At 46.1% G+C, this 13,165-nt stretch overlaps 5 protein-coding genes across 6 annotated transcripts in view; 3 read left to right on the forward strand and 2 right to left on the reverse strand.

Moving 5' to 3' along the window:
- tnc (tenectin) overlaps window positions 1–1,733 on the forward strand; it is a 38,951-nt gene extending 37,218 nt beyond the window's left edge. For both annotated transcript variants that reach the window (XM_065865423.2, XM_070995464.1), the window contains one exon: window positions 21–1,733. In XM_065865423.2, coding sequence (XP_065721495.2) covers window positions 21–123 — 103 coding nt within the window. In that variant the 3' untranslated portion in view covers window positions 124–1,733. The remainder of the gene's footprint in view (window positions 1–20) is intronic.
- A 386-nt stretch (window positions 1,734–2,119) lies between these two features.
- On the forward strand, window positions 2,120–3,338 carry beta4GalT7 (beta-1,4-galactosyltransferase 7). The gene is made up of 3 exons (XM_036817318.3): window positions 2,120–2,330; window positions 2,392–3,010; window positions 3,070–3,338. The coding sequence occupies exons 1-3, from the start codon at window positions 2,234–2,236 to the stop codon at window positions 3,317–3,319; spliced, it is 966 nt and encodes a 321-aa protein (XP_036673213.3). The 5' UTR covers window positions 2,120–2,233; the 3' UTR covers window positions 3,320–3,338.
- EMC6 (ER membrane protein complex subunit 6) lies at window positions 3,324–3,886 on the reverse strand. The gene is made up of 2 exons (XM_017070132.4): window positions 3,660–3,886; window positions 3,324–3,606 (listed from the first exon to the last, which is right to left on the reverse strand). The coding sequence occupies exons 1-2, from the start codon at window positions 3,790–3,792 to the stop codon at window positions 3,398–3,400; spliced, it is 342 nt and encodes a 113-aa protein (XP_016925621.1). The 5' UTR covers window positions 3,793–3,886; the 3' UTR covers window positions 3,324–3,397.
- Window positions 3,887–4,150: 264 nt separating this feature from the next.
- On the forward strand, window positions 4,151–8,216 carry Hr96 (Nuclear hormone receptor HR96). The gene is made up of 6 exons (XM_036817317.3): window positions 4,151–5,150; window positions 5,223–5,279; window positions 5,344–6,179; window positions 7,176–7,385; window positions 7,448–7,660; window positions 7,721–8,216. Exons 1-6 carry the CDS (start codon window positions 4,481–4,483, stop codon window positions 7,919–7,921), a joined length of 2,187 nt encoding a protein of 728 aa, XP_036673212.3. The 5' UTR covers window positions 4,151–4,480; the 3' UTR covers window positions 7,922–8,216.
- Window positions 8,217–8,381: 165 nt separating this feature from the next.
- On the reverse strand, window positions 8,382–12,443 carry Smg6 (Smg6 nonsense mediated mRNA decay factor). Its single transcript, XM_065865429.2, has 10 exons — window positions 12,135–12,443; window positions 11,666–12,069; window positions 11,154–11,603; window positions 10,715–11,091; window positions 10,503–10,645; window positions 10,310–10,445; window positions 10,157–10,252; window positions 9,296–10,093; window positions 8,932–9,068; window positions 8,382–8,875 (listed from the first exon to the last, which is right to left on the reverse strand). Exons 1-10 carry the CDS (start codon window positions 12,331–12,333, stop codon window positions 8,733–8,735), a joined length of 2,883 nt encoding a protein of 960 aa, XP_065721501.2. The 5' UTR covers window positions 12,334–12,443; the 3' UTR covers window positions 8,382–8,732.
- Between the last annotated feature and the right edge of the window lie 722 nt (window positions 12,444–13,165).

Genomic DNA, 13,165 nt, shown 5'->3' on the forward strand with positions numbered 1-13,165 from the left:
GAATTTCATTCCCATTTCAGTTGCGGCGGTGACGGCAAGATGAAGTGCGATCCCCAGCAGTGCGTCCCCGAACCCACCATGCAGCAGGTGATGGCCGCCGTGGCGTCGGGACGCAAGAGATGAACCACCAGCCATGCTCACTAAATATAATTTAACTAATTCTTAAGCACTGCAGACAACAATCACGAACCGACGAACCAACCAGCCCAGATAGCACCACTCGCCAACTAGCAGCAATAGCAATAGAAATCACCAGATCACAGATACCATCACAGACCAGATAGATACAGAATCTTGAAGACCGAAACCGGAAATCGGAATAGAATAGGTGCCAAGCCAAAAGCAATAGTGAACCTGAACCTAAACCAGGACCAGATGCAATAGTGTTAATTTGGGTTTGCCGACATTCGCACTCTTTCAATTGGATTACGCCCACTTGTTTCGGATTAGGTTACGTTACGGTGACGAAGCAACCAGTGATATTGTACTGTATACATAGTATAGGTGCAATTAATTTAGACGCGCTCACTTAAAACGATTACTTATTTGTATGTGTACTAGTATTTTTGGGCTTGTGACCCTAGTGACAGGACATATAGCCACCACAGCAGCCGACGTAGCGCGTGCCTTGTAAGGTCGTTCATTGTGCCCGCCGCCATACAATCGCTTTCAGGAGACTCTCAGCACCCCCAACATACAATGCAAAAGTATAGCGATAATATTCCGGAACCGGATCGCAATCAATGGCGTTACGAAGCCACGGCATTCGGCCGCCGGACCGGATTCTACACTTGCCCCATCCGGCGGCTCACTCTTCTCCAATGCGCTTTTATAGTATTTTAGTCACCTTATTTTAAACATTATTATTTTTGTGTATAATTGTTGCTTCTAGTCTTCTTTTGTTGCAAGAGCAACGGAATCGTCCTGTAACACGCGCACAACCCGATCAATCGATCGATCGAATCGGATCGTATCAGATCAGATGAGATCGCATCGGATCGGATCGGACCAGTTGAATCAAATTGAGTTGAGTTGAGTTGAGAAACTGTATCTTCTATGAACTATTCCAAGCTTTCATACTTTTATATACAAAAAAAAACGTGTAGAGTGGAGAAACGAACGAACTAGTTTTTATAGCAATTTTACAAACGAACGCACGAATTGCATAGTTTTAACGGATTGAATTTGTACTTCGCCCGCTGCACCTGAAACTTGCACCAGTGTCAGGTGCACATGAGGTGGCCAAACCGTAGTCTACATAGAATTTTTAGATCAACTGAAACTGAAACGGAAACGGAAACTAAATACGGAACCGCAGATAAACTATGGCTACTGCTCGACTGACTGAAAATCGCACAGATCGAAGAGGAGTTACCTTTGTAAACTATTTTTTTAACTACCAGCTGCCGCGCTGGTGATTACTTTATTGGTCGTAGAATAGAACGAAACGCCTGGATCTTCAGTCACTTGAGCCTTAGCAATACGCAGTAATCTTCAGACGTTTCAACCACGCTGAATGAATACGAACATCAATTAGTTTTATATAATCTCTAAATATAGTTGTAGCCCTAAGTATTTAATTTTAAAAATAAATAAATAAATTTTAATTTAGATCTTATTTATTTGATATGTCTTTTAAGAACAGCTCTTGTGTTTCCATACCTTATCATAATTTATATGCAGCTATTCTTTGTAATCTAATAAATAAATACAACGCTTTTTATTGAAATGTATATACGGGGAGTATTTACTGAACCAATGGAAGTCAAAAATGAAATGGAAATTATGGATATTGGATCTAATAATATCAGTTGCAACTGAAAATGTATTGCTTAAGGAGAAGTTGGTTAAAACTATATGATGTTTATAAGGGCATTATTTACTAAAATATTCCTGTGCTCGGTGAACGAACGTAAATATCATAATGGATTTTTTAAATATTTGAAGATGACTTTGACAGTGACGTTACAGAGCAGGAAACAACTGTTTTAAAACACATACCACGAAAGTAAACTAGAATTACATTGGAAATTTAAAAAACCGTTAGAGCTCACCATATTACTGGAGAATTCGATGCTTTCGAACCAAGTAATCGAATATATCTCGACGTTTGGTATTTTTTGACGGTTCAGCAGCGGGCATACTTCCAACCGGCAGCAAAAGTTTACAACATTTTCCGCCTATGGCCTGAATCCGTTCAAGCCCCTGGACCTCTGAGTATAAGCTCCTCCAAATGGTGAATATATCCACCGTAAACTGGCTCTTCGTCTGCGGCCTGTCCTTCTGCCTGGGCGGGATTGCGGTGCTCAGTTTCATGCCGCTGGGCTCAGGTGCATATGCGAAATATGAAGACCTGCTATAAATACTGATCCGGAACTGCTCTTTTTATAGACTGCGTGTGCCCGTTGTCCAATCCGCTAAGCAGGCTGACCGGCGGAGGAGGAGGATTGGCTGTGCAGAAACAGCCGTTGGCAGAGAAGCTAAAGGAGCCACATGACCACGGTGCGTCCGTTCACAAGATGGCACTGCTGGTGCCGTTCCGGGATCGATTCGAGGAGCTCCTCCAATTCGTGCCCCACATGACAACCTTCCTGCGGCGCCAGGGTGTGGCGCACCACATCTTCGTGCTGAACCAGGTGGACAGGTTCCGCTTTAATCGCGCTTCCCTCATCAACGTGGGCTTCCAGTTTGCCAGCGATGTGTACGACTACATTGCGATGCACGACGTGGACCTGTTGCCTTTGAACGACGATCTGCGCTACGAGTATCCCAGCAGCTTGGGCCCACTGCACATCGCCGGACCCAAGCTGCATCCCAAGTACCACTACGATAACTTTGTCGGAGGGATCTTGCTGGTGCGGCGCGAGCACTTTCAGCAGATGAACGGCATGTCCAACCAGTACTGGGGCTGGGGACTGGAGGACGATGAGTTTTTTGTGCGCATCCGGGATGCAGGACTCCAGGTGACGCGGCCACAGAACATTAAGACTGGCACTAATGATACATTTAGGTGAGGTCAGCTCTTCGGAAAGCAAATCCATAGGTCTAACTTATGCTATTATCTCTTAGCCATATCCACAACCGCCATCATCGCAAGCGGGACACCCAGAAGTGTTTCAATCAGAAGGAGATGACCCGCAAGCGGGACCACAAGACGGGCCTGGACAATGTCAAGTACAAAATACTCAAGGTGCACGAGATGGTCGTTGACCAGGTGCCGGTGACCATCCTCAACATTTTGCTCGATTGTGATGTTAATAAAACGCCGTGGTGCGACTGCTCCGGAACGGCAGCGGCCGCCTCGGCGGTACAAACCTGATGGGTTGTGTTAAACCAAAGATCCTATGTTTATTTCGCTATATATGTGTTTGTTTTGTTTCGACTTGTTGTAAATGCGCTAATACACGTGAACCATGCCGTAGAGGAATGTCCAGAAGAGCACGTAGGTGCAAAGGCCGCCCATGAACTGGTTGGTCAGCAGATTTCTGCGGTTGATGAAGAACTTGCGCCACTGGGTGCCCGACTTCAGGAGCACCAGGATCCAGAGCACGAAGACGGACAGGAAGTAGAACAGGAAGCCCAGGGTTCCACTCAGGCCCAAAATACCTGAAAATTGGGTTGTTAATTGAGTTGAAACACCATAAATTAGGCCCAATTACCCGCAGCGCAGCCCGAGATGGCAGCCATCGAGGTTCGGCAGTACTCCACGGCGGATATGTTGTTCCGGATGGCGCCCTCGCTGTAGGCGATGATTTCGCCCGTCTTGGACTGCGTGGTCTTCACTCGGTTCATTTTAATTAATCAATTTCTATTTTAATTTCTAGCAAAAATATTTTCCAGCTGTGAACTCAGATTGTAAAACCGATAGGCAGGGCAGATAATTTATCGCCGACAACTATGGTGCACTGAGAAAAATTTGTAGCTCTAATAATCGAAATATAAATTCGAGCTTACGTATATATGTAAAGAAACGGACTTTTTAGACATAACATAATGCAAATTAAATACCTATATTTTTATTCAAGAGCAAAACTTGTAGGCTGACCATTGCGTTGGATTTTGACTGTCCTTTACATAGTCCTTTAACATAGTTTATTTTTTCACAGTGCACATCTCATGAATGCGTTTGCCATTCGCCCGGGCACGTCGCTTGTTGTTATTGGGATTGGGCTGGAGCGCTCGGACGGACAGTAATTCATTAAAATATGTGGTGATAACGCGAGCTGCCGAATTCTGCGTGCAATTCGTGCGTTTGACGTGGGTACTAATTGCTATGCTGTCGCGCGGACACTTGTTTTGATTCGCGGACTTCCTGCCTGCCCCACAACACACACCACCTGGGCCAACCCAACTAACCACCCACCCAGCGCCTCCTCCTCCACCTCCGTCGCCACTAGCAGCTGCTCCACCACACCAGGAAAGGCAATTAAAAAATCAATCAGAGGGCCCTAATTGAAAGCTGAAAGCTGCCTCCGTCGAAATGTCGCCGCCGAAGAACTGCGCGGTGTGCGGGGATAAGGCGCTGGGCTACAACTTCAACGCGGTCACCTGCGAGAGCTGCAAGGCCTTCTTCCGGCGCAATGCGCTGGCCAAGAAGCAGTTCACCTGCCCCTTCAACCAGAACTGCGACATCACCGTGGTCACCCGCCGTTTCTGCCAGAAGTGCCGCCTGCGCAAGTGTCTGGACATCGGGATGAAGAGCGAGAACATTATGTCCGAGGAAGACAAGCTGATCAAGCGGCGTAAGATCGAGACGAACCGGGCAAAGCGTCGCCTCATGGAGAACGGCACTGATGGCGGGGACCACGATGGCGAAGGCGAAGAAGGTGACCACAAGGCGCCGGCCGACAGCAGCAGTAGCAACCATGAGCTCTACTCCGGATCACAGGACTCGCAGAGCTGCGGCTCGGCTGACAGCGGTGCAAATGGGTGCTCAAGCGGACAGGCCAGATCCACAAGCACTCAAGTCAATCCGCTGCAGATGACCGCCGAGAAGATCGTAGACCAGATTGTATCCGACCCGGATCGTGCCTCGCAGGCCATAAACCGGCTGATGCGCACCCAGAAGGAGGCTATTGCGGTGATGGAGAAGGTGATCAGCTCACAAAAGGATGCCCTAAAGCTGGTGTCCCACTTGATCGACTACCCAGGTGGGTTCCTTTACATTTTTATAACTCGTGTGGCCTTCTCCGCTAACCCACAACCCTCTTGATTCGTTGCAGGTGACGCCCTCAAGATCATTTCCAAGTTTATGAACTCGCCCTTTAATGCGCTCACAGGTTGGAATTTAAAATTGTTTGTTTTGTAGCATTTTGTTTATTATTTACTTATTTAAAAATGCAGTATTCACCAAGTTTATGAGCTCACCCACGGACGGAGTGGAAATCATCTCAAAAATAGTTGATTCGCCAGCGGATGTGGTGGAGTTTATGCAGAACCTGATGCACTCGCCTGAAGATGCCATCGACATAATGAATAAGTTCATGAACACCCCGGCGGAGGCTCTGCGCATCCTTAACCGCATTTTGAGCGGAAGTGGAGCGAACGCAGCCCAGCAAACGGGAGAGCGCAAGCCATTGCTGGACAAGGAGCCGGCGGTCAAACCTCCTCCGCCGGCGGAGCGAACGGATACCGTCATCCAGAGCATGCTGGGCAGTAGCCCGCCAATTTCTCCGAATGTTCCCGCTGCCGTGGATCTGCAGTACCACTCGCCCGGCGTCGGGGAGCAACCCAGCACATCGAGTAGCCATCCGTTGCCTTACATAGCTAACTCGCCGGACTTCGATTTGAAGACTTTTATGCAGACCAACTACAACGACGAGCCCAGCCTGGATAGCGACTTTAGCATCAACTCGATCGAGTCTGTGCTCTCTGAGGTGATCCGCATTGAATACCAGGCCTTCAATAGCATACATGCTGCGTCGCGGGTTAAGGAGGAGATGTCCTACATGAGTGGCGGTCAGACCACCTACGGAGGGTGCCATGCAACTGGCAACACTAGCCAGCAACAGCAGCACTTGCAGCAGCCCATCATCGCCCCCTCCAGCGTGCAGATGGATCGCGAATTGAACGAGGCGGAAAAGATGAAGCTGCGGGAGCTGCGTCTGGCCAGCGAGGCTCTCTACGATCCTGTGGACGAGGACCTCAGTGCCCTGATGATGGGCGATGATCGCATTAAGGTAACCACCACCCTACGGTATTAGCCTATCGTTCTTTCATTTATAGCTCCAACACCACGGCTTATCTAATCGGAGTGTGCGAGCAGCGCGATATATGTACTTTCGGCACCTGGCAGTTGGTGGCCACTCGGTGATTCAGTGCGTATCTCGATGATGGCCTGTGGGCCGAGTCGTCGCCAGCCAGTTTCTGGGTTCCCAGCAAGGCGTCTCTCCCAAATGTAAACACACTTTTCAATGGGGTGACTCGGACTTTGTGCTTCAAAGAATCTGGTAGAAAAAACAAATTAATAGAAGCTGATATGAGGTCTTGAAGAGAAAGAAAGTTTTTGCGAGCGAAAGATTTTATATTTTTGATTACGAAAACAGGCCTTAAACTAAGACCCCAAACTAGACAAACACCCCACTCAATATAAAGTTCTTATTTTTCTAGCTCAGCATGTAAACACAAATGTGGTTATTTTTCGTTTAAACCAGAAACATCTTTTTATAACTGGCTCTATCTTTATGCTTGGAGATGTGTCAACATTTTCACTAGACCTTTTGTTCTCCAGTCCAAATGGCTTGGAAATATCCGACCATGATTCACCTATACCACGAACTGTCCAATATGGTTGAGCCACCCTAGCTTTCCAGCAATCAGAGCGTCTGTTCTGCCAAGAGCAGGGCAGACAGTGGCTTTATCAGCCTATGGGCGTGTCAATTGTGACATTATCAACCATTATCAAGAGCACCAGCAGGCGCTCATGAGTCTCCCAACCGACGATTTGCCGGTTTATTGTCGCTTAGACTGTTTACCGTTTTCGCCTCATCGCAATTAGCACATTTCAGTATTGTTAATTAGGAAAAACGATACAATTTTGACGAAATATGGAGCAGCCAGGTGTTGGGCGCTATGATAAGCGGTGCTCCACCACTCGATTGAGTCACCTCCTTTACGATTATGACGATAATAATGGCCACCTGTGCGCTTGTTCTGATTTTGTTTGTCACCCGCAGCCCGACGACACTCGCCACAACCCAAAGCTACTGCAGCTGATCAATCTGACGGCGGTGGCCATCAAGAGGCTTATCAAAATGGCCAAGAAGATTACAGCATTCCGTGACATGTGCCAGGAGGACCAGGTGGCCCTACTCAAAGGCGGCTGCACAGAAATGATGATAATGCGCTCCGTCATGATATACGACGACGATCGTGACTCATGGAAGGTAACTTATATGATAAATCTATGTTTTATTGAGATAATAAAATACAAAAATGTGCTTTGCAGGTACCCCATACCAAAGAGAACATGGGCAACATACGCACTGACCTGCTCAAGTTCGCCGAGGGCAACATCTACGAGGAGCACCAGAAGTTCATCACAACCTTCGACGAAAAGTGGCGCATGGACGAGAACATTATCCTGATCATGTGTGCCATTGTCCTCTTTACCTCGGCTCGATCGCGAGTGATACACAAAGACGTGATTAGATTGGAACAGGTGAGTCTCGTCTCTTCGTGTCTAGAAATAAATAATAGCCCAAATTCCATTTCCCCTTAGAATTCCTACTATTATCTTCTGCGAAGATATCTGGAGAGTGTATATTCCGGCTGTGAGGCGAGGGACGCGTTTATCAAGCTAATCCAAAAGATTTCAGATGTGGAGCGTCTGAACAAGTTCATTATTAATGTCTATTTGAATGTTAACCCATCCCAGGTGGAGCCCTTGCTGCGTGAAATATTCGATTTGAAAAATCACTAAACCGATTCGTGTCGCGGGCATTTAATGCCGATGTCGACGCCGATGCCCAATGATAAATGATCAACGATCTGTAGTTGTTGTTGTTGATGTGTGTTTTATCTGTCGCTTGTAATGTTAGATTTTAATCGAATGTGATTGTTAGATTTGCATATACTGCATAGATTTTATATTTCTACATCAAAGAGAGCATATTTAGGATACCAAGTGCAAAGCAACACAATCTATATGTAATGTACACCGTTTAACTAGTTTCAAATAAACTAAACACTGATGCAATAAATGATATAAAAATAAAGGTGACTCTGTGGTATTACAAATCTTTAAATCTAAATTAACAAACAATAAACTCTTTTTAAAATATTCCTTTGATGTTTAATGTGCTTTTGATTATTAAAAGTCGTTACCAAAAGCCCCTATACTGCGGGAATTAAGATTATCCAACCAATAACAACAAACGCGATTGAACAACAATCCAAATGATTTAATTATTCCGAAAGTCACAAAATATAAGTTTGAAGTGAGAAAAAACAAACTAGATGATTGGAAGCCAACGTGATGTGCTCCGACGAAGCATCACCACGGGGAAGCATCAAAACATCCGCGCTTGTGTATCCGTGTCCAGTCCTCAGGAACCCACGTCGTGTACGTATTCGCGGCCAGCGTATGTGTCTGCACCTGCCGACCCCGACTTACATAGTCATTTATGTATAATGTAGGTAATATAATAGCTCAAGCTCGCTCCGCAACGCATCGTGCGATGGGCGAGTCCTTTTACATTGTTAGCCGGTCCACTCGCAATAGAAAATGGCTTTCAGGTCGATTCGCGGCAGTCCTTGGCCCATTGCAGGAACTCGTCCAACGCACTGACCGCCAGATTCCGAGAAAGGGCCTTCACACGCAAATTACGATCGGTGGTAATCAGAACTAATTCCGTTTGAATAAAACACTTGCCATCTGAAATGGATTAAATATTAGTTTAGCCTTTAAAAAGAATAATAAACCATGCTCACCTGTGCATTGTTCAGATTTGGCCGTCTTCGATACAGCCATAGCTGTTGCCAGAATTTTGTCGTCATTGGAGAGATACTCCTCCTCAACTAGGGCAAACACCGAGGCATTGACAAATGAGCCTTTAGTAGTAGCACACCTAAAAAAGAGTTAGATAAGCAATGATCAGCACAGTAAATATTGCTAAATAACCATGACTAAGTCTTTCTGACATCATAAAATAATAACAAAAAGGTCACATACATTATAAAATGTAGATTTTCTACCGGAATGAAAACAATAAAATAGCTTATCGCCATTAAAAACGTAATCAGTAACCTAGGAATTATTTGCTGAACCCGGAAAAAGAAATCAACAATAGCTTACTTCACATTGCTCTTGGCCGACTTGATAAACTCTAACGACTTTTTGGCCCGCGACGACACCTCGTCGAAGTGGTGGATGCGCTGCGTCTGCTTCGAGCTGCGGTACGAATCCAGTTTAACACCCTTGGACAGACCATCCAGTTCCTTGACCACAGTCAGCGGTATGATGAGAGTGTAACGCTTGAACTCTGTGGACAGTTTCTCAAAGTCTTCCAGACAGTCGATGAAGCAGTTGGTGTCGGGTAGAAGGTAGCGAGGACGCACCTCGATGTATATTTTTGTGTCCACGAACTTGAGGATCTCCTCCAGCTTGCTGGTGCATATCTGCTTAACCTTAGCCTTGGCTTCAAGCTCCTTCTTCAGCTTGCACAACTGCGAAACATCGGCATCGGTTGAAGGACACAGCAATTCCTCAACAACTTGGTTTTGCATCTTCAAGGGGTTCACCGCAAGGCCACAACTCTCGGCGTCAAAGCATTCAAGTGCATTCTTCATCGCTGCGTTTAGATCCTCAATGGTGAAGCTAGAGTCCAGAGGCTGCTGCAGCGCCTCTTGATGCTGGGCATAGCAAACCTGGAACCGGCCAATCCTACGTATACGTTCGAAAAACTGGAGGCGTTCGGGTCCTCTTTTGAGGCAATCCTTGCTCATCGGTTCACGACCCAATGGATTAAAGCCGCTAAGGGCAATATCCTCATCCAAAGCGATATCTTTTTTCTCCAGCTTCTGCTTTCCCAGCATGCATTCAATGTACTCGAAGAGGGTAGATAGCTCAGCCCAGCAATCGATGAAAGAGTGGCTGTGGAGCAGGAATTGAACATTGATTATATAATGTTATAACACTTAGAGACTTGATACATACTCTTCTGACCTCACTGGTTCCCAAACATCCGCATTGATGCTCAACCAATGCACATAAACCTTGATATACTGCAGATATGTGTTGACAGTGGTAAAGCTTAAACAAAGAGAAAGTCAATAAACAAATCTTAAGGTGAGGAATGCTCAAGCCTACTCTTCTTCAGGGAGACACTGGATGTTGGTAGAGTCCTCCACAAAACCGGCCAGCAACTGGTTTGTTTTCTTCAGTATAAGTCCAAAGAATGAGTTGGCAAAATTAAAGCTGTGATAACGCATCTCGCGGCGTGACGCTGCACAAAAAAAAAAATTAATTAATACTAACCGTGATTACACGTTATCATTCATACTTTTTCGCTTGTTGTGTTCGACGACGAACAAGTTGAGTGCCACTATTTTCAGCAGTTTTGAGCGTGACAACAGGTTCTCGTGCTTAAGCGCAACGCCAATTTGGATCAACAGTTTCCTCAGCAGCGGGTACAACGAGTCCACGCTGTGAATGATTTAAGAGTTATGTGATACACCGGTTTCCAGCTTTCACTTTCACCTAAAATAAACTTACTCTGTGCCGGTATACAGCTTTCCTATCAAGTACAGATACAAGGAGACAATGCGGGGCATGAGCTCCTCGGGGGTCATTTCCTCGTACCGAGTGACCTCGGCCACGGTGGCCTTGTTGCCCTTCGCCTTGTTTCCCTTGTCATCGGTGCGATGCAAGCGTCGGATTCCATCTGGATAGATCCAGACCTCCTTCCTCATCTGCTTGGAGTTATGGTTTTTCGGTGCTGCATAGTGCATAGGAGATTGCTTCATCTCGGACTCCTCGTACTTGCGCCGTATCTCGTCAAACAGATCCAGCAGGCTTTCCTTGGCCGTCTGAATCGAGTTGGATGTCAGCAAACTTCGGACATAGTAGTAAACGGCATCAAAGCGCTTGTGCTGAAGGGAAAGTACATGAAGATTAGCAGCACTTACTCAAATAGAGCTTCGACTATTCTTACATGATAGATAGAAATGACCGCCAGCTGGTTATAGGGTGCTCCATTACCGGGTACCAGCTCCTGAGCGCGCTGATAGTACTTGGCCGCCTCCACGTAGTCCGTTGCCTTGACATGGTTAACCCGGTAGCGCGAGAGATCGCCCAGACAAATGAGCAGCCGCTGGGCCACCACCTTTAGGGCGCTCTCACAGCGCGGCGATGCCACGCATTTGGCCATTAGCTTTTCGTAAGCCAGGCGGTAGAACTTGGTGGCCTGTTCAATCAAAAGGAGCGTATGGGCGTGGGCCTGATCCGATTGCTGCCGCTTGAGGTAATCCCGCACATTGTAGAAGAGCAGTTTCCAAAAGAAGACATCGACCTTGTGCTCGCAGACGAATTTCAGTTGCTCCAGAAGCAGCTGCTTGAAGGCGTCCTGCAGCTGGTCATGAATGTAGCAGAAGTTCTTCCAGTTCTAGAGGAAATATCATTGATGAGTAATGCGTTTCTTCGGTGGTTAACAATATATATACGTACTATTAGTATGAGATTCCTTTGATTCAGAACCATTAGCTGATCGTACAGCTGGACTATGTTTTTGGCATGGGGCAGGCTCAAAAGGGGCTCAAACCAGTCCGGATGCTCGGTGGTCAGGCGGGTGCGCGTCACTGGCGACTGTGGAGCTGCGTGCTCCTTGTCCTTGCCCAGATGCGAGTTGCGACCCTTGCGACGAGCGTTGTGTCCGCCGCCTTTGCCCTGACCGCTTTTATTCCCGCCTCCTCCTCCCCCTGCTCCTGCCATCGAAGTGGCCACCCGCAGGATGCCCGGAATTCCGCATTCCCGCGTCATTTTCCCGCTGGTATCCAAAACGGGATGGGCCGCCTGGGCGTGGAGATTGGGTTTCCCTGTAGCTGCATTGCTCAGGACGTGGCGACTGGTGGCTGGATGGTGAAATCGAGAGATGTTGTTATAGACGTTATCGTGAATCATCCGCACACACACTCACCTGGCCTTGAGGCAATCGCAGTCGGAGCAACTGGCTCCGCATTCTCAGCATTTTCCACCTCCGCCTCCGACGTTTTTGTTGTTGCTGCTGCTGCTACTGCGTGGCTGCAGCTGGCCGCGATTTTGTTCTGCAGACGTTTGGGCAGCGTCCCAATGATCAGCGATATATCATTTTGTTCTCTCGCTCCCTTTCGACTCATATTTCAAACGATGCTTTTGCTGTTGCATTTATCCCTTTGTTGGAAGTTTGTCAAATGTTTCGAGTGTAAATTACGCCTCGAAAAGTCTCTAGTATGACCGTGTGCGCAGCAGTGTGACCAGGTCGCCGTCAATGCTATTTGGGCAGCTGGCCGTTGCATCCTGGTGGCGCCAAACTGCTTGAATTCAAACTGCTTTCGCGCAACGAACAATGTTGATTCTCTTTTACCAGAATGCTCGATTAAAGTTCGTAAATGGGATGTTTGAAGTCCACTGATCATTACAAAACAACTGAAATTCACATTTTATCAAAAATCAAACGTGCAAGTAATCGCCCATGTTTTTGAACTATGATTTATATAATCTCAACTAATTACTTACCACTTAAATCCATTTAAGATATACATAAAACAAGAACTTCCGTTTTTATATACCTTCGAACTAATTTCCATTACTTGGAATTCCATAAAATCCGTTAACCAAATCTCATCCTTTAAACTTTCTTTTGATTTTGACCAAACTTTTTAATGTTTCCTTAAACTAAAAATAATAGCATTTTAATCAAATAAGTCTTTTGCATTTTAGATTATGAGTTCGCTTTATGTTTGCATCTTTTTTGTAGGGTTTAATTTTGTTACGTACATGACTCTATTTTTATTATACTGTTTCAGTCTTCCACTAACGTATAATTATTGGATAGCGCTGTGAAAGTATTAATATTCGGCCCATATTGCTTGACGTGTAAGTATTATTTCGAAAATACTATTTTATGCTTGTTGGAAAGGAAATCTTCGCTCAATCTCTTACAAATAGCGCATTTATATTAAGAGATGC

The sequence above is a fragment of the Drosophila suzukii genome, chromosome 3 (assembly GCF_043229965.1).
Source record: "Drosophila suzukii chromosome 3, CBGP_Dsuzu_IsoJpt1.0, whole genome shotgun sequence".
Taxonomy (NCBI): Eukaryota; Metazoa; Arthropoda; class Insecta; order Diptera; family Drosophilidae; genus Drosophila; species Drosophila suzukii.

What these genes read in the sequence shown, in the direction of transcription:
- beta4GalT7 (XM_036817318.3), top strand. Translation starts at nt 2,234, where the DNA reads ATGGTGAATATATCCACCGTAAACTGGCTCTTCGTCTGCGGCCTGTCC. An exon ending in TTTCATGCCGCTGGGCTCAG is followed by an intron (nt 2,331 to 2,391) that starts GTGCATATGCGA and finishes CTCTTTTTATAG; the next exon opens with ACTGCGTGTGCCCGTTGTCC. An exon ending in GGCACTAATGATACATTTAG is followed by an intron (nt 3,011 to 3,069) that starts GTGAGGTCAGCT and finishes ATTATCTCTTAG; the next exon opens with CCATATCCACAACCGCCATC.
- EMC6 (XM_017070132.4), bottom strand. Translation starts at nt 3,792, where the DNA reads ATGAACCGAGTGAAGACCACGCAGTCCAAGACGGGCGAAATCATCGCC. An exon ending in CATCTCGGGCTGCGCTGCGG is followed by an intron (nt 3,607 to 3,659) that starts GTAATTGGGCCT and finishes CCCAATTTTCAG; the next exon opens with GTATTTTGGGCCTGAGTGGA.
- Hr96 (XM_036817317.3), top strand. Translation starts at nt 4,481, where the DNA reads ATGTCGCCGCCGAAGAACTGCGCGGTGTGCGGGGATAAGGCGCTGGGC. An exon ending in GCCCTTTAATGCGCTCACAG is followed by an intron (nt 5,280 to 5,343) that starts GTTGGAATTTAA and finishes TTAAAAATGCAG; the next exon opens with TATTCACCAAGTTTATGAGC. An exon ending in ACGTGATTAGATTGGAACAG is followed by an intron (nt 7,661 to 7,720) that starts GTGAGTCTCGTC and finishes ATTTCCCCTTAG; the next exon opens with AATTCCTACTATTATCTTCT.
- Smg6 (XM_065865429.2), bottom strand. Translation starts at nt 12,333, where the DNA reads ATGAGTCGAAAGGGAGCGAGAGAACAAAATGATATATCGCTGATCATT. An exon ending in AAGCTGTATACCGGCACAGA is followed by an intron (nt 10,646 to 10,714) that starts GTAAGTTTATTT and finishes AATCATTCACAG; the next exon opens with CGTGGACTCGTTGTACCCGC. An exon ending in GAACCAGTGAGGTCAGAAGA is followed by an intron (nt 10,094 to 10,156) that starts GTATGTATCAAG and finishes CCTGCTCCACAG; the next exon opens with CCACTCTTTCATCGATTGCT.